At 49.2% G+C, this 25,269-nt stretch overlaps 1 protein-coding gene across 1 annotated transcript in view; it reads right to left on the bottom strand.

The window, feature by feature from the left end:
• IA-2 (tyrosine phosphatase IA-2) overlaps positions 1-25,269 on the bottom strand; it is a 528,690-nt gene that overhangs the window by 71,575 nt on the left and 431,846 nt on the right. The window contains exon 15 of the mRNA XM_077657849.1: positions 1,660-1,802. Coding sequence (XP_077513975.1) covers positions 1,660-1,802 — 143 coding nt within the window. The remainder of the gene's footprint in view (positions 1-1,659; positions 1,803-25,269) is intronic.

A 25,269-nucleotide genomic window follows, 5' to 3' on the forward strand; every position in this document is an offset into this window, starting at 1 on the left:
GAGAGAAGTGAATGAATTGACAAAGCAGGAGGGGGTGGTGAGGGAGAGCGGGGAACTGGCGTTTTAGGCGAAGCGTATTGTGGAGAGACGGTGGTGGCGAAGGAAGGAACTAGAACAAAAGATTGGAGCGAAAAATGGCGAACCTGGCACTTTTAGATAAGCGTGGCTGTAACCGGACGCAAATCAGGGAAACGAATGCGTGCTTTGGGAGAGGCGCAGAGTCGGAGTTCGTGACAACGGATCTGGCGGGGCGCTTACGCACGATCGCGGGTTGCGCGGTTCCTGACGCATAGCTCTTCGGATACGTGCCACTTAGCTTGACCGGTACTGTGGGGAAAATCGCAATTTTAACATAAAAAAAGAAGGCCATCGACCTGACGTCTTTGCTTGTTCGGTGATCGTTCTCTAGCTAAGCGCAGGAGTAGATTAGATGAAAAGCCCAAGCGATGCATGAAGCAATTTTAGTTTGGCATTATATTTCGTCTGCATGCGTAAGCGCTCGTTTAGGCAATTCTAAATGCCCGAAGCACAAATCGCACGTAAAATCAGCTCGCTCTCCGCGCAAACAGATCTTCAGCGCATTGCTTTTCGCACGATTTTAGCGAATGATACCCACTTCTTTTCCCCCTATCAGTTCACGCCTTGCCTTCATCATTTAACGATGTTGGTCCCCGATGCACACTGGAGTTTCATTTCTCGTTAGTTTAATTTCATCCATAGCTGGACATGACCAGACTTCTTAATCCTTCTCTTGGTAGCTCTCCAAGAAAATCCCGCAAGTGCTTTTTTTTATCTGAGGAAGGGCCACGGCATCACGCTCTTAACTTGTCGACAGCACTTAAGCGAGTTTGTAACATGCCTTCAACTTAGAAGTCACACGGCTGCTCCTCAGTATAATAATGAAAATAAATGAGCGAATGCTTCGATATCACACGTTTTGCGCTATAAAGGTTCCATCATAAAGTTCTGAAAGAGCATGCGAAGCGATTCGTCTCAAGAAAAATAAGAACACTGCCGGAAAATGTTAACATTGTTGTTAATGTGCTCCGTTGCTCAGTAAGGCTTATGGATCAGTGAGTATATGCGAAAAGAACAGTAGGTGGTGTTATGGAAAGGAGGGTGTTAGCGAGGGTGTGTGAAAGAAAAGAATGAAATCTTGGAAGACGACTCTTTCTAGAATCGACACTTCGTTCGCACGCCAGTAACCGGTCGTCTGTAACGGCAGCGGAGTGAATTCCAATAGGCGGTAAATGTAGCAGGGGGGGGGGGGGGAGGAACAGTCTGATCTACATATGTGACTAGGACAACTGAGGGGTGGGGAGCAGTCGGAGCAAAGCACGGCTGATAGTGCCCGTTAAAGATCCCCAGGTGGTCGAAAATAATCCGGAGCCTTTCACTACGGCACCTATTTTTCCCCCTTTTTCTCTGAGTCCGTCCTTCATCCCTTCCTTTACGGCGCGGTTCGGGTGTCCGCCGATATCTGAGACAAATACTGCGCCATTTCCTTTCCCCAAAAACCAATTTAATTTTTTTCTGATTGTGGGTCAGTAGGAGAGGAGCTTGTCTAGGAAGGACGTAAGTAATGCTAGTGATGATGGCACTGACGAAGCATAATAGTGACGAATGAAAAAAAGAGTCGGGAAGAAGGCTGTCGCTCACCAGGATGACGTGGACGACCTGGAGCCGGGCTGAGACGGCTCGCTCTGGGACAGGCTGCTGACTCGCTTGGGCGACTGCGCGGCCACGTGCACGGGCTCGGCGCTCTCGTGGCTCTTGGCGGCCATCCGCTGGCGGCACAGGTCCTGGGAAGGAAAAGGAACAGCGCCGCGTCAGACACACGGCCAAGAGGAGGACGACTGTCCCGAACAGCCGAGAACTCAGCTCAGCTTTCAGTGAGGCATTCAAACGTTGACGGGCTACTTTGACCCTCATTGAAAATCCGGCAGCTCTGGGGTTGTCTCAGGCTCTGTAGGCTCGGTGTTTTGCTTTGCGAGAATATGCACACTACTCCGATAGCAGTATTAGTTGAAGATAATGACGATGTGCCATGCACAGCGCGAGAGTGTGTTTCAGTTTAACACGAGGTGCGAAATGCTGCAGCGGTAGCCTAGTGATCTCGTGTAATGGCCAGCGAAGATGATCTGGCCGTGGGTTCGAATGCCAGTCTCGGCAGTGTTCGCTTTTATTTAGTAATTTATGGTTTAGCTCGGTTACACCGACGATGGCGACGCGGCTGAACTCAGGAACGGGCTCTTCGGAGCTGCGCTCTAAAAGAAAGACAGTCGGTTTTTGTTTCTGTGCATCGAGTGGCTTAGCGTTTGAAAGTGTCCTTTCGTCAGAAACCAATTATTATTATTATTGGCATGGCGTATTGACAGCCTAGGAACTAGCAGGTCCCGCGGTGCGTTATATCTGGGCAGTGGTTGTCACAGCGCATTTAAAACAGGTCTGATTTGGCCTCCACCCTGTATATATTTGGCACGAGACCTATGCCTCCAAACTGCCGATTTCGCCGCTACATGGCTGCCAGCCTTTCTCCCGTAGCTCACAGTGAATATTACTCTCCTCTCTTAGTTTTATAGCTTATTATTCCTCACAGACCTGTAAAACACGCCCCAGTTAGTGCTGGTTGTTATCTTATCCGCCTAGAAACGTGGAAGAAAGCAAAAAAAAATCAGGTAATGCGTAGAATATATTATTTGCGATGGCGAATTCTTACAGCGACAAAAAAAAAATTCGTGCATGAATTGGCCATCCATAAACCTGCGTGTGCGTACGACTATAGGAAATCTCCTCCTGTGGGCCACTCTCCACATGGGCCAAACAGTCCACAGCACTAATACACTGACTAATCACTGAATGTCACGGGTTAACGACATTCGAAACGTGCTGTGGGCAATGTGCACTCAAAATAAATGAAACTCACAGGGTGCACTGACGTCTGAGTAACTGCCGACGTCACCGTTCTTGGCTTCCACGAGGCTTCGCACAATGCAGGTTTTTATAACACACAGCTAGCGCTTATCCGAGATGGTCATGAGTTTCAAACTTCGCGCGATATTTCTGCGAAAATTATATGTAGTAATCTTCGCTTCGACCCTTTAAAAAAATTCTTCAGCCAGTCAATAGACGGTCCATAGACTTATGACTATAGCCATATTTTAGAGAATCGTCTATATTCAATACAAATCCTGTAGAGTCTTTAGACAACCTATAGAGTAATGGCCATGCACTTTTAGTAGACTTTTGTCTATAGACAGTTTATAGACGATGATTACACAAAAATAAATATCTATGGGAAGTGAATCGAGTCTATAAGAAGTCTGTAGACTGTGCATATGCATTTTTATAAGGTACGATGAACGATGTTTTTCCGCCTTTCTGCACAGCAAGATATGTGCGGTACATTAAAAATTTTTCTCGTGCAAATGGCGTTGCAAGCACGCGACATGAGCCACTGAGGCTCGAAGGATGCATGAACTGCTGCAGTATGAAACGCAAAAAAAAAACGAAAATGTGAAATATGACAAAAATTATGACCGATACACAATCAAAACAGTAAAGAAAATCTCACAAGTCGCTGTTCATGTTACACAGTTGCATACACTCCGCGAGTTTTGCGGCTAAACAAGTTAAAGAGCTGGAGACGCCCCTGATGAAGAGTGATCTGCGTGGATCGCACCATTTCTTGGCTGTGCAGAAAGAATGGGAAAACGAACATTTGCATAGGCGAACGCGTTTGCTGGGTTGTGGGATCAGAAAAGTAAAAAAAAAAAATGAATAGAAAAGTCTGGGACGAAGGGATGGTTCAGGGGCGGCAACCGTGCTCCTCATTTTCATCTTTTTCTAGGACGTGCAGCGAGCTTCAGTGTATTGAGGGTTCTGCAACGGCAACTCGTTTTAGGGATCGATCAATTTTCGGGCAAAAGGATTTCAAGTTTTCCTTCAGCTCATATGCGTGTTTTTGGACGCAATAGAACTTAAAAATGCTGCTCTGAGTACTATTTGAGTGTACTGGAGCCGAGCAGGTTATGTGGCGTGATGCAAATGCCCAAAGCGATAGCTTCCGTGTCAGTAACAACGCCTTGGAACTAACGAAACTAACCGCGTTTCAATGTTTCAAAAAGAGTTTCCGCTGTCGATGGCGCCTTAAGTTTGCAAACAAAAGAAGCTGAAAGGTAAAATGCACAGCTTGTTTCTGAAGGCTGACAACTGTTTCTCACGCCATCTTCGAAGAAACCTTAGCGTGGGCAGTACAGAGCCGCAGGCTTTCGATTTGATGATGACAGCTTACTTCAAGTATTACAAAATATAAATTTAAGAATATCTGGACTGCGTTTATTATAGCTCTGCGCATTTCAAAAAGCATATTAGTGAGAAAATTAGGGCGTAGCATGAGGACAGGATTTCGCAGCTTTAAATCATCTGATTTTATTGTGCACATACATAAAGGGGTGCGTGGCGATACAGGCGGGAATCAGGAAACTTTGCGGACAGGTGTGGTCGCTGCTGGTCGGAAGACAGGACTACAGGTTTTTGTGACTCAGTGACCTTAACGCAGCTCATAGTAGTAACAACTAGAAGCTCAAAATACTGCTTCTGTTCTGATATAAATCACATAAATCGTTAAGTGCGTGCTTTCCGCCAGCGGAAACAAGCAGTCGGTCTTCACGAAAGCACCGCAACCCCCTCTAAATTTCCCCAAGACGACAATTCGCCAGCGATAGCGTGGCAAAATTTATCAATCCCGCGAACAAGGAAGTTTGTGAATATGAACTCTTCGCTTGCCTTGAAGCCCGAGGAGGAGAGGCTTCGAAGAAAGTTCTGAAATCACATCAAAAGAAGAAAAATGGTAATTGAGTTTCTTGTTCGTTGATTCGCTGACATCGCGGCACGTTTCGACTTTCGCGCACTTTCTCCCTAGAGGCGCCCTTTCATGGCGCCAGAAAATCGTGAACCACAGCACAAATGCATCAGCGATAGCCCACCGCTCGTAATCGGCACATCGAACTTAGAAGACACCGCAGAAGCGTTATAGAGGACGACTTCGGGCCACGCACGCATCGATGACATGGGCCGGTCACGGCCGTCATCTAGAGAACACTCGAACTAAACAGCACGGGGACCAAGCCTGTGGCCTTTGCTGAGCTACTCGTGGCGCTTGTCTCCAAGCACGTACACACACATACACACAAATACGGCCGCACGAACCATTTCGACTAGGGGCTGAGGAAGAAACGAGCGAATCCAGCTAGCGCGGCGTCCGCAGACGCGAAACTCACTGTAGCGGTGCACATAAGCGAGCGCGCGAGTTGCAGGATACGAGGGAGCGGAAACGGAAGTCAGATAGCAGGGCGAAAGTGAGGGTGCGTGGCAAAGCGACACAGTTTCCAACGCCCACACGCGCGCGCGCGCTACGTCAAACCCAGGAAGAAGGAGGCGGCGGCGGCCGTCTGCGACATATTGACATGACACATACTGACTCGCACCGCACCGCTCCACTGCACATACAGTGGGAAGGATTCACCTCACCCCCTTTTCTCTGCCACCAGTTGTGCGAGTCTGAGCGCGCGCCGTGCTGTCCTGTATATAGCATATGAACCCTCTTTTCACTTTCCCTTTCCCGTCTCCTCCTGTCGCTTGGAGGCGCACTCTTATCTAGCAGGCACACGTCGCGGAGTGCGAGAACTGGCGGAGTATGCGGCGCCCTCAAGCGGACCTCGCATGTAGTACGTGAGGGCGTCGCGGCTGGCGTGGTTTTTGGGGCTGCGGTTATTTATCCCTCTTCGCGGACGCTGCAACTGCCGAGGAGGCCGCGGTATGGGATGAGATAGAAGCAGCGTATCGAGGAAAAACGCAGCCCCCCCCCCCCCCCCTCCTGCTCCCTCTCCTTCTGTCAGTGGCACAGTGTCATTCGTCAGAAGGGATAAGGGCTGAAGATGAGAGGAAATAAATCGCATAGATTGACAGGCTTCGAGTTTAAAATGTCAGATGTCACGAGGCCCTGCAAGGGATTAAATGCCGGAAGTAAATGAAACATACTGGAGGAAAAGAATAGCGGAGCAAAGAGGAAAGGTGGGTGAAAAAGATACGAGGCTCTACACAATGCAAGAGACCATAATGCAAGAGGCCTACATCAGTGTGGGTCGCAAGCTGTCTGAAGTCGCGCGGCACTCACAGAAGCGGCCGGACAGCCTGTAATAATACGTCGAATAGCAAATATATAAGATAGACAAAGACATTTCTTGTTTGCTTGAAGGCCATCTAGCTACCTACTCCTTGAAGTCAGCCTGCGCGAGGCAGCGGGTTCATAGAGCAGCAAACCCTCGTCATGTTCCTAATTTGCACAGCAAATGTGCCCTAAAAACTGTGGCCGCAGGCGTTCGAACAATGACCATTTCTTCTGTCAGGCACGTGTAATCGAAATTAATAAGAAAATAATGGTCGTGTCGAGAATTTTAGCACTGCATGGAGAAGGTGTCGGAAAATAAAAACTGCGGTCGAAGACGTTGGAACAACGGCTATTTCCTGAGTCAGGCTCGTGTATTAGTTAGAAATTAGTAAATTAGCAAAATAGTAAGAAATTAAAGGTCATGTCGTGACTTTTAGCGCTGCACAGTCATAAAAGTAATATTTTTCTGAGTAATCACGCAACCTAAAAAAAACAAACAAATTATGTTGGAGTTAAGTGACGTATCTACACTGCTTTTTTTCGTCGCCTCATTTTCTTTCAATTTATTTTTCCTCTTTGTTTACCACTGTGGCTAATTGAGCCGTACTCAAATAAACTGTACCGCCTGTCGCCTGCCCAAGGTGTAGTGGAATATTACAAGTAAGGAAGAGGCAGACGAGATTACTCGCAAACATCAATGTCTTGTCAAAAAGTGTGAAAAACTAGAGTGTAGAAAGCCCGGCATCAGGGGTTAACGACAATGTCCCTTCAAAGCCTCGCTCTATATTCCAAAACTGCCGACTTTCCCGAAAAAAGAAAGTCCTTTCATGACCACGGCCGTAGGAGTTTCTCTTCAGACGCTCATAGAAGACAGCTCTTACGCGAGCAACTCTTCAGGACTCCTCGCCTCGGCTGCTACGTTTTATTATTTTTTTTTTCAGTGCCTCTTGCCGTATGACTTCGCGGACAGAAGCACTGCTTTGCAAACTTCACCAGCGCAGGAGTCAAGCTGCGACAGAAAAGAAAGCGCTGGGCTCCTTAGGAGCCTTAAACCCAACCCGCAGCACGTCCCACTGAGCGATAGACGTGAGCCTCATAAACGGCCTCGTGCACGTAGGCGGTGTCTTCTGCGGGAACGCTGACACACCCGCGCGCCAGAGAGTAGCGTCGCGAGGAAGACGGTTCGCCGGAAAAAGCTCGTTCCTTTTGGCTAAAAGCAGAGAGACCGCAAGCACCCCAAAAAGCAGCAGAAGCGGAACATCGTTCTCCCAGGCAAAGGCCGAAACAAGCAAAGCAGCGCAGATGCACGAAAATCAAGGAACAGGCTTTGGCACTCAAGCAGAACCCCTGGCTTTACTCCTTAGCCACGCGCTGAGAGAGAAAGAAAGGGGGGGGGGAAATAAAACCATGCCACCGCCGACTGCTGTCGCGTGCTTTGGGAAAGACGATGCGCGCGCGCGCGCTCGCGCGAGCGCTCACGGCGGCTCGGTTTCTTCCTTGGCGCGCTCTCCCTAATCCCCGAGGAGGCAGAGCCACCGCGAGAGACGCGCAATTCGCGCAAATCCCGCGAAATCGGCCAGGCATGCGCGCCAACGCCTCCGCCTGTGGCTTGGCAAAGGGTGTGTGCGCGACACGCGGGCGCAGGCAGTTCGCGCCCTGGGCGCAAATTGGAAAGCGCGTCTCTGCGCCGTAGGCGCTTGCATTCTGCACCCTCGAATCCCTGCGTTCCCCATTTCGTCTCCTCCCCTCCCTACGCTTCCTTCTCGTTTCGAGGCGAAAGAAGCCAGCGGCTTTTCAGAATCTGGGCTAAGACCACGCCTTCTTCTTTTCTTCTTTCGTTTCTTTCCCTCAGTCTGATTACGAAGTTGCGTTGGTTTTGCTGTTTGTTGATTCTTAATGCTGCCGATAGTGCTTTGCTAAGAGTTGAGCACAGGCTGAGGCGATCTTTCTATCGAGCGGGAGCTAGCAGTTTCGAACTGGGAATCCGTGTAGGCAGGCGCCGTGCCCTCATTTACGTAATTCAAGGCCGACCGAGATCTCTAGATTAGTCATCGACCTCTTAGTGATTCCCGGCCAAAGTGGTTTGCTTGCACCACGCTGCTCTCGCTACGCACCGGTCAATAAAATTATTTTGATGACGTCATCCACGCGCTAACAATCGTTGTCGTCGAGCATTCGTGAACTTTCGAGCACACAAGCGCACAAAGGAAGGAAAAAAAAAGCAGGACGCTTTCATCTAGGAGTATCGGTTTCGAAGCGTTTAGATTTATCTGTTTCTGACTGACAGGTCGCGGGACAAATAATTTCAAACCGGTTTGTATGCGCGTGACCGCTACGAAGAGGGAACTTAAGCACATCGTTTTTTAAACCGTTTCGACCGCAAACGAGCGAGAAGAAATATGGCCTTGTGTAGCTAGTCGACACCAGTCTCGCTGCAAAGTCGCCCCATCGTTCACAAAGAGGCGCGCGCCAATACAAAATGGCAAGAAAGCGCGCGTAAAAGGCTCACCCGAGACGTGTCAAAAGACGACGCCTGCGCCTCGACGCACCCTGCCGCAGCCGATGATTGATGAGGCTCGCCTGAATGCCGAGGTAGCGCCGACTTTGAGCGAGGTGTTGAGGTTTGCGCCTCATATTTCGCATTTTTGGTTTTTAGTCCGAAAGACATTTAGTTCCCGTGCTTCGCAAAATGGTGAAACCCACTCGTTGCAACTGCCGGTAATATCGCAGCCGTGTCCAACATACAAATTTCTCCTCGAGTACTTTTTTACTTCCCGGCCGTCTGTGCTTCGATGCATTTTATTACGCGGTATTTTTATGCACCGGAATGGTAATACGCGGATTATGTTAGTTGTATTTTTTTCCCGTTTAATGATTTTCTAAGTTTTCAAGTTTAAATACCTGCAAACGTAGCTCATACATAGCTACCTTCGCTTTAGGTCTTGCTCGCAGATGAAAAAGTAGTTTTGATGCTGCGTACGACTCGATAATGATCAATCGGACCGACAGGTAGCCAGCCGCTGGTTTGAAGAAGCTGAACTCGACTGCAAGATATCAGTCTTCATTAAGAACTATCTGAAAAACTTGCTTGGCGGTGGTCATGCAACACGACTGCAGGATACTGGAAAAGCAGACTTTGCATATAGGAACAGACCATTTGTATGTGGCGAAAATTACTTCGCACAATATATCCCAGGAAGTGCATAGGAGTACAATAGAATGCCGGTCGCCGACGGCAGATCGGTTGGACGATTGCTGTACGCCGTTTATGCCGGTGTAGGCGCAAATTGCCGGTACCGAAAAGCTGTTGGATTTGGGGAGTAAGAGGCGGGAGGGGGGGGGGGGGCAGGCGGCGCTGTTGGGGTATTGTTTTATTCTCACGTTATCTACATGGGATCGTTAAGCACAGCTATGCGCGCGCGCGCGTGTGTGTGTGTGTGTGTGTGTGTGTGTGTGCGTGCGCGCGGGGTGTAGTAGAACATGTAAGTGCTCTTCAACGCTGAATTAGCGAAAACAATCCACGGATTCCTATATTTTTAAAAGTATATATCGTTAACTTCTCGATGTCGCCATCATGTCTTGAAAGACTGCCTTTTGTTTGATTCCTCCCGTAGAAAAGCACCAGGTGGACACGCAAGAACAATGCCAGTCTGCCTGTGGAAGTAGAGAATGCATGCGGAGCGTCTAGTGAGCAATAAAACTTCCTTTCATTGGACCCCCGTTAAGTACGTTGCCTTTCTAAGGCGAAAGCCTTTAATGGCTCATGCTCGCGTCCGTCCGTCCGTTGCGCTCTTCAACTCGATAAGAAGAAAATCTTTGTGCACGATAGGAGACGAACCACCATCCTTCCGTTCCGCAGCCAAGCGTGCTAACGACTACGCTACTTCCTGCCAACGCATATGTAGTTCTGCTTGTCTAGGACGCCAGAGAGTGTTAGCGGAAAGGCATCGAATCAGACGAATGCCTCCCAAACGCCCTCCAGTGTCTCCAGCATTTAAAAATCGCAACCAATTGTCTACTTAATCAACATCGTAACCCCACATCAGTGCCACAAGCAGCAACACCGCGATAAAGGCTTTCGCCTCACCGCAATTTAGGTCAACAGAGTGCACCTAATTTTTTTTTTACATTCTTCTTCGTCTTGAACACCACCCGACTCTCTATGACGTACTAGCAAAAGAAGTACCTTACATGGCTTGACCACGACGTTTCACACCCATCGCGCCTTTAGCTTTATGCTGCTGCTCTGCGCAGTTTTCTCGAACTACAGTTTATAGACAAAACGCAGCTTGAGACAAGGAAAAAATAAAAGCAGATATGAAGTTGAAGCGGAGGACACATAACGTGACATGGGTTACGTGCCCATGCGACAACGCCAACGGTTCACGCGACCTTCACATGAGATGAAGTCATTACATGTGGACGACGGCTATGAGATCTTGGAGGGGTCTGGCTATAGTTCGTGTGGTAAATTAAAAAAAAGAACACAACAATATTTTCATTCTCTCCACTTCCTCCACTCATGGCAGACCCTCGCACTCTCGGCTCTTTAACTTACGCGGCGTAACCCTGCCGGAGTTGCGTACGCTACCGCTTGTGACGTATTCCTATTGGCTCATTGAACAGATCGCAGGCTTGCATAACCTTTATTCGTCACCAATAGCCAATCGGAAACCATTGGCTGCGAAATATTAGACCGAAAGCGGGAAACATGGTGCAAACGTGGAGGTCGGTCCAGGAACTATCACTGCAACGAGCGACAGCAGCCTGAATCAACCGCCGAGTCCAATGACGCTGCACCGCTTATTTAACCAAGTCAGCCAGCCCAACAAACCATCGATACTGCATGCCGAATGCATGCATGCACTGCATCAGCGACGGCCGACACTGAGGACGCCGTGTGCAGTCTGGAGCTATGCGCGAATGCGGAGGGTTCTTTCCAACTCTCTACAGCTCGGGAATTTTGTGCTGCGTTGTAACATGCAATATCCCAGAAGGAGCGAACACTCCACGAAATTCTGCGCGCACTCGACCGACGGGGCGAGGCGGACAAAATAAAACAAACAAACAAAATGAGAATGAAACTGCGGATCGCATCATCCCATCGGGTTGCGTGATGCCCTCGGGTATGGCAACTCGATTACCCGTATGAATACGAGGCGGTGAAGAAGCGGACTCAATGTGGAAGAGGGCGGGGTGAAGGAAAGGGAATAGAGGAGGGGAGGGGGTGAGTAGGGACACGCGAAGACTTTCCCGTTTATACTCGGCAAACACGGAGGCCATGCTATACCCCCATGCGACGGTCCACGGCGGTGGCAGCCACTTCAAAATCCATTACAATCCCCTTTCATCCGGGTCTTGTCGATGGCCGCACCGTCCGAGAGGGCCTCCTCTGAAGGATGATGCGCGGACGCGTCTCTCCACTGGACACCGCCCTTGTGCAAGCAGGTACACGAGAGAAGCCTATGAGTGTGCCCATATCGCCGTGTTTGTATCCGTTGGCCTGTGCCCGTCCGGGTGAGCCGCCAGGGAGGAGGTAGAAAACGTAAATAAGAAATGGGGATAGTGGAAGAATCGCACGTGTAGTATGTATGCCATTCCCTCATTGCATGCACACGAAGCCTTGGAACTCTTTTCCTGTCTCTTCGCCTAACCCGTTTTGATGTGATTTGTTTTCTACGTATAAAAAACTAGAGGTAAAAGTCTCGATCCAATTTTCCAGTGTTCCGCCCGCTGTACACCCTGGAGCCACGGCAAACGAAAGCTCGGCGTTTGGACAACGGAAGAAGGTGAACTCAGCCCGGCGCCTGTTAGTGCGAATGTGTTCACAACGCTCGAATGTTGGTGCGCACGCATTCATCCAGCTCTCTCTCGTTGTGCTGTAGCGCCGAATTTGTCGCACCGACGCGGCGTTGAAATCTGCGCCCGAAGGACCATCGGTCTCTTCTATGCTCCTTTCTCTCTTTCCTCCTCTGTCACCCTCTCTCATTTTCATAGGGCTCACCAGTGTCTGCGGCGTGTTTTGTATATTGTCACGTAGTTCTTATAGCAGTCAGGAGGGATGAAGACGGACAAAAGTTCTTTTAAAAGAAAACTGTTTATTGGGCTGACTTGCGCCCACAATGGAGTTAATCACTCGGCGGCGGCGCAGCAACAAGCGTGCTCGGCGGTCGTCGAACAGAATGCCCGGCGCTCTCGGCCGCGCTCAATATAAAGCTGATAGCGAACATTCGAGATAAAGCGTGCAAAGTTACTAGAACATTCAGGAACAACGTGGAATCAGCTTCGCCTGGAAGCGATCAACCGAGATAAATCTGGCCGCGTCTTTCATCGCAAACAAAGAGATAAAGCGGCGTGCCGGTAGCTTTGAAGAATGAACAAACACTGCAATTATTCGCGGCATTACTTTCCTCTCAATGAAGCATTGACCCGATGATTAAAAACATAAAAATACGAGAAAAAAAACGAATAGCGAAAAATATACACCGAGCCTGGAAACAGAGTCATATTAATTTTTAGCGCCCATAATAGGGCTTTAGACGGACGACATGGACAACTTCTGGTCGCACGCGGCGTCGCTAGGATGCAGTCATTGCGTCGGGATGACTTCATAATCCAGTTCACCTAGCCGACGAAGAACCTTGTACGGGCCGAAATAGCGGCGCAAAAGCTTTTCACTTAATCCGCGACGGCGAATGGGCGTCGAAACCCAGACTCGATCTCCTGGCTTATATTCCTCTTTGTATCTTCGTAGGTTGTAGCGTCTGGCGTCGGACCGCTTAGGATCTTTGATCCGTAATCGGGAAAGCCTTCGAGATTCTTCTGCGCGTTGAAGGTAGGCGGCGACGTCGACGTTCTCTTCTTCTGTAACGTTGGGCAGCAAGGCGTCTAGCGTTGTCGTGGTCTCCCTGCCATGGACGCTCGAGCCTAAAAGGCGTCATCTGGGTTGTCTCCTGCACTGTGTAGTAGGCGCAGACGACGTAAGGCAGGATTAGAAGAACTTTTTGTTGGGCTAGATGGTGCATACTGTAACAAAAGAACTGTAGCACGACCAAGACGAACACAAGACAGAGGCACACAGGACTAGCGCTAAACTTCATCTAACTTTATTCACTGGCAGCGCAGCAAATATAAGAAGAAAAAAAACCGATCACGTGCAGATACCAGGTCATACACACCACTATCAACAGAACCGTTCAAGATATGCCATCTCCGATTTGTGTAAAATCACAGACGTATCGCTAACACAATATACGCCTCTCTTCCTTTAAGGCAGGATGGCGTTGCATGTCTTGTGTTCGGCATCGACATACATGGCGAGCATATCAGCGATGGTTTGTTCAGGCGCTCGGTCAGTCCGTTGGTCTGCGGATGTTATGCAGTTGTTCTCCGGTGGCTGGTTTGGCTTTAACGCAGGACGGCTTGCATTTTTCTCCGCCGTGAATGCTGTTCCTCTGTCCGTGATGAGAACATCGGGGGTGCCGTGTCGCAGAAGAATGCACTCTATAAAAAATTTGGTGACTTCTGCTGCTGTTCCTTTCGGCAGGGCTTTTGCCTCGGCGTAGCGGGCCAGGTAGTCGGTCGATATGATGATCTGCTTATTTCCAGACGTTGACTTTGAGAAAGGGCCAAGCAAGCCCATGCCGATCTGCTGAATCGGCCTTGAGGGGGGTTCATTGGGGTTCGGAAATCCTGCTGGTCGGGTGGGAGGGGTCTTTCATCGGTCGCTGACAATCTCGGCAGGTTTTCACGTAATGTGCGACATTGGCAGACAGTCGGCGCCAGTAATACTTGTCTTGAATGCGGCAGAGGGTGCGAGTAAACTCGAGATGTCCAGCTGTCGGGTCGTCGTGTGAAGTGTGTAGAATTTCTTCACGGAGACAAGCAGGTACATCAAGGAGGTAGGCTGTTTTGCTCGCTGCGAAGTTCTTCTTCACGAGGACATCATTCTGTGCACAGAAGGAAGACAGTACTCGCTTGAATGAAGCGGGGAGTGAAGAAACCTTGCCTTCCAAGTACTCGATGAGGCGTTTTAGGTAGGGGTCCAAGCGTTGCTGCTGTTCAAAAGAGTTGGGGCTGATGGGTCCCAGGAAGGCGTCCTCAACGTCGTCCGGCGTCGGTGCATCTAGAGGGGATCGTCAGAGGCAATCGGCGTCAGTGTGCTTGCATCCGGACTTGTAAACGACGATGTCAAACTCCTGGAGGCGCGCAGACTCCATCGAGCGAGGCGGCCAGAGAGCTTCAGCGTCAATGGCTTTAGTGGCACCTACGGTCATGATAACGCTTGAAAGGGGTGGTACTCTCACTTCTTCCTCCAGAACGCTCAGGACAACGTGATTTTTCAAAGTTTTCATCGAAGGGATGGCCTTGTCTATCGAAAGCGTGATCAGCTTGGACCGCAGGTCGATGACCGCCTGATGCTCATTAAGGAAATCCATGCCCAAGATCACTTCGCGGGAAAATTGCCGTAGAACAACGAAGGTCGCAGGATAGGTATGTCCTTTGACAGCTACTCGCGCCTTGCATTGTCCTGATGGCGTAATGAGGTGGCTCTCTGCGGTGCTATTTTGTGGGCTGTCCCAAGCGGTCATGACTTTCCTCAGCTGCGCAGCGAATGTTCCATTCATCACCGAGTAATCGGCTCCTGTGTCGACAAGAGCGGTAACTTTCCGGCAGTCGATAGTCACTTATAATTCGGATGTCCTGGCTCTTGCACTGCACGTCGCCCTCGGCGTCGGGTCACGGCTTCGTCGCGTATGCGGATCGCGGGTGGGGCGTGTCGTCGATCTTCTAGGTAGCGGCGTCGTTTTGAAGGCAGTTCGCGTCGTGGTCGGGGTTGTCATTTTGTGCAGCGTCGGTGCAACTAGTGTAGCGTCTTCCTGCGGAGTAGCGGGTGCAGCGTCTTCATGGCGCGTGGTCGATGGAGGATCTTCGGCGTATCGCTCGTGAGCAACCTCACCTCCAGAGGTTGCTGTCTTTAGTTTCCACTACGGGGACTGGGCGACCTTCCTCGTGCCGCGGCTGCGTAGCTGCGGCGTTGCGACGCAAAGCGCGAGGTTGACGGCGATGGTGAGCGCGAAAAGCGGTTCGGCGTGCACTCCTCTCGACGCAGGTACTCGTTTATTTGCTGCGGACGTTGGCCGAAGCGTGGTCGTGGGGCGTCAACGGAAAATCCTCGATTCGTCAGTAGAGGCAGTGACGAAGATTATGGCTGGCCTCACCGCAATTGAAGCAAAACGGCCGGTTGTCGGAAGTCCTCCAGGCGTCGCATTTCCTGGGGCTTAAGCGTCGCGGATAGGCTGAGCGGGTGGGGGAAGGGAGGCGGCGTTCGGGAACAAGTTTGTCATGCCGGAGAGGACGTAGGGGTTGTCGTTGGGGCTGAGGAGTGCGTACTGCAGCGGCGTAGGTTATGGCGTGGGGTTCTGTGGCCATCGGGGTGCCAAGTGCTTGTTGCAATTCTTCCGTACCACATCCATGAGAGTCGCTGTTTGCGGCTGTGGGGAGGATGTCAGCAATCAGCGTAGCTCTCCACGGACGATTTCGCGGATCACTTCCCGCAAGTTGTCGCTGGTGGTGGTCGTCGTGTCCGTACGAATTTCACAGACAGAGAAAGGGCGGTTGTACTGCCGAGCTCAGATGTCGAGGGTCTTCTCGATCGTGCAGGCTTCTGGTATAAATTCCTCGACTGTTTTTGGAGGCTGGCGGACGAGGCTGCTAAAGAGTTGTTCCTTTACGTCGGGCATTAAAACTGAACTTTCCTTTCCTCGGTCATCTCGGGGTCAGCGCGGCGAAAGAGACGCTTCATCTCTTCGACGTAACCGCGGACGGGCTCGTTCGGAAGCTGGATCCTGGACTCGAGGAGTCATTCGGCTCTCTTTCCTGACGACACTGGTGAATACATTGAAAAGTTACATCTTGAATAGATCCCATGTCATTAGGGACGACGCGTAGTTTTCGTACCAAATACGTGCTGAGCCCTCCAGTGAGAAAAATACGTGTCCAATTTTTGCCGCATCATCCCAATTGTTGAATGATGTCCCGCTGTTTAATTGGTCTAACCATTCTTCGGGGTCTCCACCTGGGGATCGAATGAAATTTGGCGGTGCCCGCGGCTGCTGCATTATGATCGGTGTCGACATCTTTGGCGAAGTTGTGGTGCTCGTAGCAGCGTCTTTTTGTTGTCGGGTGCGGTCCGGCAGGGTTTCGAACTCGGGATTATCTCCCTGAAGACGTCTGTTGGCTCGTCCTCCGGTGCGAAGCGCAGAGGGCTGGCCTCACGAAATGAAGGGGGCGTCCGGAACATGAAATGCTACCCAGCACCTCCGCCAGATGTTATGTACGAGTGACGGCAGTCAGGAGGGATGAAGATGGACAAAAGTTCTTCTAAAAAAACTGTTTATTGGGCTGACTTGCGCCCACAATGGACTGAATCACTCGGCGGCGGCGAAGCGACAAGCGTGCTTGGCGGTCGTCGAACAGAATGCCCGCCACTGTCGGCCGTGCTCAATTTAAAGCTGACACCGAACATTCGAGATAAAACGTGCAAAGTTACTTGAACATTCTGCAATAACGTAGAATCAACTTTGCCTGGAAGCGACCAATCGAGATAAACCTGGTCGCGTCTTGCATCGCAAACAAAGCGATAAAGCGGCGTGCCGGCTGCTTTGGAGAATGAACAAAAAACACTGCAAAGGTTCGCGGCAATATATACAATGCTTATCACTCAATACTTAGCAACATTCGCGAGTTACCAGTAGTAGGTGCGCACTCAGCAATAATGGATGTTTCGAGTATGTAGCCTGTGTTGGAGGAGGCTCTACAAGCAGCCGGCGCATGCTGGTACGGCCTGATTAATTGCCAATTCCCAACGAAACGGTTTTTGGCCACCAAGCGAAGTGGAATGTCGCTCCGGCAGGTTGTTGAAATCTGAACGTAAAGGCTTGCATATGGAAGGCTTATGATGGGGCAGTGTGTTTTTTTGGAATTCCCAATAAATAGCTTGTACAGTTGGCGACATGTGCGAACTAAAGGGTAGCGTATTTAGAGCGCATTCTGCATGTAATAAACACGCGCTGGTACGAGCTCCAGCGTGATAACCAGACCACACATGCCGGTATCAGCAGCCTTTGCTGAGGCTCCTTTTCAAGTCTACTCATGGACTAAAGAACGAGTTTCGAGATATTTGTGAAGAGCACTGAGTGATGAGCTCGCGTCGGTGAGCCCGTATACAACACAAGATACCGCACTTCTAGCCTTAGCCTAGGCCTAAAAGCCAATACATCTTGATGGTATTAAAGTGACGCATATTGTAGCTGGCAGCGGCCTAGAGCAAGCAGGATTATACGTGCGCTGAGATTTTAGTGCACGCTAAAAAAGCCAAAAATCTGGATGGGTGAAACTAATCCGGACCCCTTTAACGCGGCGCGTTTTATACTGGTGGTGCCGCCTTGGAGAGTGAAAACTACGTGGGTTATGATAAACAGTTGTCTAGAAAGTCATTGAGCGTCAGTGAAAACTATGAATAACGTAATTCCCGCAAAAGCTACATTGTTATTCAATCGCGCTGAAGAAGCAAGATGTACTGTAAATGTCTGCGCCAACAGTGCATAATTTGAACATGCAACGCTTGGAAGTATTCTGTATTGGCTGCTGCCATTGGCGACACAAGTCCGCGCAGCCGTAATCGCTACCCGTGCGATTCGAGCAGAGCTGGGTACCGCACCTAGCATACCGCCTTCTACAAAACGGCGTCTACACCGGGGACCCCGCTCATCGGAATATCTTCTGAGCTCCTGCTCACATGGGCCTTGAGAGAAATGAGGCAGCTGACGCCGCCGCCCGCGCTCTCTCACACCGGGTATTCCTCTATGACCACGACGATCAGGAACTCGAATTCACTCTGGTTTACTCCTTCAAAGACATTGTTTTACTCTATCAATCTGGTTACGCCCTTTATCCCCGCCAGTGTAAAGGCCTCTCAAAGGCGGAGGAGCGGCTCCTGATCCGCCTGTACACTAGAACTTTGCTGTGCGCGACAGCTCTCAAACACTTAGACCCTTCTTTCTCGGACAGCTGTCCGCACTGTGCAGAGAAGTCTTCGGACACCTACAACATGATGTGGGCCTGCCCCTCAAACTATGCTGTGCCCCCTCACGCCAACCCTACCCGGGAGGACTGGGAAGCGACCCTGCTCGCCTGCTCTGACCTAGAGGCCAAAAAGCCCCAGGTTGAGCGCTCCGCACTGCGGCCTACGCCGCTGGTTACCCGTACTAGGGACTCCACCTAGTATTTGCATACTTCCCTGTACCTCTCTGTACATACCCTTTTGGAGCCAATAAATGTCCTTCACCCCCACCACCCCCATGCGTGCGCGTAAGCGTGCACAACCTTGTGCTCCGGACGACATCGTGCACTTCCTTGAAAGTATGAAAAAAAAACAAAGGAAAATAAGGCTTCAGAATAAAGCTAGATTTTTCAGAAATTGCTTAGTTTGTGGTTTGTTCTTACGCTTAGCCTCAAAGTTGTGAAGTTTTTTAAATATTTTTACGTAATTATGTTAACCTAGACTAAAAGATATTTCAGCGTATTTTCATGAGCGCGAGCAATCCTGATTCAGCACACTGGCATGAAGAATAAGTGGTTTCTGAAACCCAGCTTTACGTTGCCTAGGCCACTTTGCATTGCAGAATATTTATTCTCATATCCATAGATTGCGTGTTAATATTTCAGCGTGGATAACACCCGAATAGCACCGTTTTGCACAACTGACGCCTGTCGAGTCGATTCTCGGTATGCAATGCACAGTGTTCAGGTCATTCTCGTCTTTGAACTATGAATTTAAAAGGTCGTGCGTAAAAAAAATAGGTATATTTGAAGCTCCCCGCATTCGTTAAGAATGTCTAAATTTTCAATTCAGGTCCAAATTTATTGGCTTCATTAACTCTATTTTAAGTTCTCAAGACACAACCAAGCTAGAACCGGCGCCACAGCATAACCAGTTTTTCATCAAGCCCTAAAAAAAGGGGGGTGGCGGACTCTGTGTGGGCAAAGCCCCCACTGAAAGGCTGTCACAGGAACGCCGCCTAAATTGCGACATTACGAGACGTGCCCATGACTCGAATTACTTCCCTTCGACTTCATTTGACGTGAATGTGATAAAGTGAAAATAGTCTATGATGTTCACCCCGGATTTTCACATCATAAGTTTAGAGACTTTAAACTTTATCCGCGACGACTCCTAACTTTAATGTACCTAGCCGCGAGAGCAAGAGTAAAAGTGAACTTCGTTCAAGAGTTTTCTGCGAACCATTTAAAAGCGCGCAATCAAGTAATCAAATGCAGAAAGAAAGCAAGTCTTCTTTGTTTGTTTGTTTTCTGTAAAGAGCGGGAACAAGTTGTTAAAACGGAGTGCGACTAAAGTACACACTGCTGTCGAACCACAAAGAGCCTCAACCGATGCGAGCCCCAGTGCAACAGCCATTCACACTGCTTTCCGAAGGCAGAGAAGCGCGGGGTACGTACGCATGGCGGCGTGGAAATAAAACATGGCTCGCATCGCGGCCCCTGTACAGAGCCCCGACCACTTATGCTAACTATTTAATGCCCTTCCCCGGGGGCTTGTCTAAACAAACCCGATACGCGCATTCTCGTAACCGCAGCCTGCGGGGCACACGGGGCCAGCAGCGTGTTGACCCATCGAGGGCAACGATTTACAACGACCTGATGGGTGGGCGCCTATATAGGGCTGAGTACCGTGGAAGAACACGCTTGCTTGCGCTTGTTGCACTTTTAGCTAGATTACTACGCACAGTGTACAAACAAAATTCTTGGCTCTGGCAGAAGTTCTGGTCGCTAACTTTATTTTTCTCCTTTTTAAAGCGCAGATGAGATGAAGTGGCAAGTATGGTGAAAGATAAGGCATTGAACACTGCTAGGAAACGAATGCGGTGTTTTATAGAAAATAAAGAGAACAAAACTCCAGCGGGGAACTAAGTGTGTTGCATCGTAGTCACTTTCATTGTTGATAGTTGCATAACCCACACGAACACGTAACTATCTTGCGAAAGTTTCAAAGTAAAGCTTTTAATCACGCAATTTTGAAGATTACACTACTGGTGTCAGAAAAGCTGCGCACCGTAGTATGCACACTTGTCCCCGGATTTAACAATCTCTTGTAACTATTCCGGTTATGAGACTTCAGGTGGCAGTCTTAGTGGGGATGTGGGTGCTTTGCTCAGATCAGGCCACTGACCGTGAGATGAAGTTGTAGTGAAGTTCTGATGGACATAAAAAGAAAAAAATGTTCTCATTTCTTTTTTCCTTGAGTACGTTGAGTGTTGCTGTTTAGCTAAGCGGTGTATTCAAACACTTCGTAGCAGTCAGCATCGCAACATTGTGGTGGTGTGCCAAAGAGCCACGCATTCGACCGCTAATCCTGAGGGACGCGGTATGGAAGCTGCAATTTCATTTCATAATTTCGAATTAGTGGCGTCGAGTTCTCAAAGCTTTTTAATTACGATAGCCGTGGAGACGTTAGCCAAGACATCGCTACATCACTTGCCTTACTGAGGACGAAGAAAGAGAGAGCTCCGCCCAATTTACTCGCTGTCCTGTGTCAGGTTCTTTAATTGTGCTCAGCGCAACATACCGGCGATGCAAGCAGGTTGCTTGAATAGCGGGCGCCCAAAATTTATCAAAACGAAGAACTAAACGCCTTGTCATCACACTGCAAGTCACTGATGTGCTGCGAGGTTAACTGAATAAACTGAAAAAAGAATAGTAAGAAAAGGACATAACTGTGAAAGGCGGCAGCACGTCGCACAGGCGGGCGGATACAGATGGGTTGGCGGCGCGCACTGATAGAGCGAACCAGAGAGAGAGAGAGAGAGAGAGAGAGAGAGGGCAATCGAAGGTGCCGCTCGCAGAAAAGCGGCGAGAAAGGCGCCCAGGGAGCGAACTCGCGGTTCTGATTACTGTCAGGGAGCCGACCACCTCCCACCCTCTTTCGCCGACGAAGCCTGACAAATGGGCGTCTGCCGCCAGCGGCAACAATTTGGCCGATTCCGAACCGGCCGGGAGGGGTGCCTGCGCGGGCATTTATCTCCGAGCCCCGTTCGAGTGACGTGTGCGCGTGATGCCACCGCCGGAGCCGGCCTGTGCCGTGACCTTTGCTCCCTTCGCTGCAAGGCGTTAGCGCTGGCGCACGCGGGACCCGTACCTCACAATTTCTTTCCAATTCGTTCAAACTGCCCGCACATTTCTGATCCTCGGTACGGTGAATACGGGAGCTCGGCTATTTGCACTGGTGAAGCTATATAATATTGATGTATGATATCCTCCTCATCAAGGGACGTGGCCAGGAGTAGTCTGTGGAAGCTTCTCTTTCCAGCGTCGCTATTCCCGTTTGGCAACGTAGCCGCGTGAAGGCTCTCTCAAGTCTGCGTATAACCGTGGCAGTGCTTGGGCTTTTCTTCATACGTGCATGAGTGCGTGTTAGTTTAACTTCATTCTTGAAAAATAGCGCTTTAACCTACCTTTGGAGTTGTACGTATTGCGCGCAAGCTTACCCAATGTCTAGTATTGGGTAATGTTGTGATTACTATGCTTTCTCTTACCTTTAGTTTGACACACGTAGTAAAGCTGTTTAGGAAGCTGATAAGACCTGTCGTGGTCAGGGGAGACATAACATTAATAAAAAATGTTTTCTGTTAATATGCGGCTGTCCCCCTTACTGCGTCCAACCTGCAAAGAAAATATTTAACATGGTTGGCGCTCATTTGATACGCGGACACTAAATCAACTGCACAATTCGTGGGTCTATAACACCGTTTTGAGGTCTTTACCTTAGTTCTTTTAACACTCACACGACAAAAGCTACATTCGTTGAAGGTTTGTATAAACGATGGTACGAAGGCCTGCTCTGAGCATACAAGAACAATAACAATGGCAAATAGAAAGCTTAAGGTCAGCCGCAATTGTCGAAGTTTGCCGTGCCTGACTACATGTATGAATTAGAGAAAAAACTAGCGACAAGCCAAGCAGACCACAAGAGAAGATCGATCACGAGACACAAGCGCTAGTTTTTCTCTAATTCAAGTATGTGCCAACTAGCCCAAAAAGAGGTGTTAATACATGTATGAACATGAACGGATCGCCTTGACAATGATTCTTTGCACGCCTAAGCTGAAATTTATTTTCAATATAGTCTACACGATATATATTACTGACGGAAAAAGAGTAATAAAGCAGTGGTATGGTCATCACATGAAAAAAGGTTGCTGTAGCAACTTTAGAACAAATACAGCAAATTGTAGTTCCCCGAGTTTGAACAACGCCAGGCGGTTTATCTATTGGACACAGTCGTTTATTCTTGCCCATTTTCTTAGACAGACTTGGATCAACCAAGCTATTCTGTTCTTTTCCTCCCTTGAAGCTAGATAAAAATAATGTCTCGCGCATTCACGGGGTACCGACGTAGCGGAAATATATCATCCGTCAGGGGCCATCGACCAGAGCAATCAATTCTAGGCAGAGTTGATGCTCACAAATTTTTGCGAATGATCGAACTTAGTGAAGTGCACTGCATCGGCACATGGAACGTCGCTTTATTGAGGCTGGTCAGTCTATGAGGTGCACTGACTGAATTGGGCCTCCCCTGAGCTGTACATTTTTAATAAATGGTGGAATTTAGAGATGTTGAATTACATACATTCAAATTAAACTTTGAATGTGTTATTTCCAAGGTACTGACTTCCGTTTAGTCGCGACTACTGGCGTCGCACTTTCAGCAACGGTGGGCAACAGTCTATGCAAACCGCCAAGAAGACATTCCAAATTTTCACAATTTAACGAACGAACATTCAGTTATATTAGATGCTGAAAGATTTGCAGCGTAGGATGCGGAACTTATTCAACATCTCTCATTGGGGGCGCGTAGACACCTTAAATATTTCACCCATTGCGACTGCGACGAATTGACCGAAATTACACGACATGTCGACGCTTAGAGAGGAGTAGCCAAGAATGAGAGTGGGAAGGAAAACGAAAAATTGTAAAGACCATTACGATTCTCCCTTATGCCAAGTTTGAGCGCAACTCTGTCGGTGTCTCAGCCTCTGTAGGCTCATGGTTTTGCTTTGCTGGGTAGTCGGCACGTCTGACGACGACGATATTAATTCGATATTAGAATTACTTGATGAAGACGACGATGTGCAATGTACAGCGCGCGAGAATGTGTGGTAGTTTAACACGTGGCGTGGCCGGATGCGGCGATAGCGTAGTGTTGTCGTGCAGTGACCAGCGACGCTGATCTATTCGCGGCGCCGCGGGTTCAAATCCGAGTCACGGCAATGCATGCATTTATGGTTTGGCTCTGTCACACTGACGGCGGCGACGAAGAGGTGCGCTTTGAAATTGTTGATCACCAACTAAAGTTTTCTGATGGTGCTTCTCTGGACACTCGCTAGTTTCTGAGCTTGAATTACTTCTAAAAATACAAAGCGTTGTGAGAGCTTGGGCAAGTCAAGGACCGTGTTTGTACGGTACAATGCTGAGCGGTACTTAGCTATCGGATCTATGCAGTGCTGAACCATTCTTATGCGTAAACAGCTGAATGAGTTGCCTATCTTTTAGCTAATGCCCACTAAACTTTATCCAAAGCTGCGAGCTGCTTTGATGCGAAGGAAGGACACTTACGGCAGCACTAACATGCTATATAAGAGTTCAATCTCAGGTATTAATGGCAGTGGGGGATTTTCTGCCTCCAGGTCATTGAGATATTTCCCGGAAGGTGTGATTTCGAATTAATGCCGTATATTTGTTTAACACAATGTCACTATTACAGCGATAGCGGCCGAATATAAGAACTCGTTAGTAAACTCTTACCTCACGAAGAAGCATACCGTGGATGCTGGTCTCCAATGATTCGTTTCGGGGCAGCGCAGTGGTTACGAAGGGATAATGAAAAAAACACTGCTGCATTGCAACCAGGCTAACTGCGGGCTTCATAAATTTATGAGAGTATTTTGTGAAGGAATCGCTGAGCCACGATTTATAGAGTTGTCCCAGACCCGAATGGCCTCGCGCTGTCTTGAGATTAGGTGAATGCAACAACCCACGATCGCGGATCGCGCAGTGCACGCTCCAGCGAATTTTTTTCTTGAGTTTATCCACGCCACTAAACATAGGTTCGGCAGCCGGTCTTGGAAAATGTCGCACAGCATCCGTTAATATATAAACAGCAGATGTAGCAGGATTGGTTTATATATGCGTCCTTCCGAATGCGTTGGAAAGAGCCGATTACGTGATCGGAATACTACAAACAGGCAGCATGTTCCACGACTAGTACGGACACATCTATCGAAAAGCGCTGAGCACTGGCCCTGTAAAGGCTGAGAAATTAAAAATACATTCCACGCCAGAAACTGGCAAATCAGCTTTGGTGTAAACACTGCGCATTGAAGAAAATATGGTCCGTTTCCTTCCCCGAGCGCGGATACGTTTGCGTGCAGATGCCGAGAAATTAAATTGGGCACCGAGCCTCTATACGTGCGAACGCGACGAGGAAGTTAGGAGGGTGAGTCATTCAACACGACGTTTTCGCCTCCTCGCCCAATTTTCTTTATTTCATTTACGTTGCGGTCTGACTTCCGAGATCAAGGCGCGTGGCAAGACAGAGAGTCCTGTTTGCTGGGCGGACGCGCCGAAACAAGACAAACACAACAAGAAATGATAGGTTGCGGTTGCCTCCCCGGCGCCACCGTCGCGTCAGAATGCGTAATTTACATTCGAAAAAACCGTTTGCGCTTCTTCCCGTTCCGAGGAAAACAAATCGTCTCGGGGAGAGGAAATGGCAGCCGCGCGGTTGCGCGCTTCCTTCCTGCGCGGAGAGCGGGTGTGCGATGTGCCGAAAAGCGGGGGAGATGAGTAAAGCTGCTGCCTCCGCTCCTTCTTTACAACTGAGACAAACGAACAGCGGAAAACGGCAGAGCCAGAGGGAGAGTGCAGAAAGACAAGGAAAAACAGCGACGCTCCGTGCGCCTCGGTTTCCGAATTGTAAGGAACCGTGCGCGCGCAAGAGGGCCCTTCTCCAGGGCTCG

The sequence above is a fragment of the Amblyomma americanum genome, chromosome 3 (assembly GCF_052857255.1).
Source record: "Amblyomma americanum isolate KBUSLIRL-KWMA chromosome 3, ASM5285725v1, whole genome shotgun sequence".
In the NCBI taxonomy this organism is placed as follows: domain Eukaryota; kingdom Metazoa; phylum Arthropoda; class Arachnida; order Ixodida; family Ixodidae; genus Amblyomma; species Amblyomma americanum.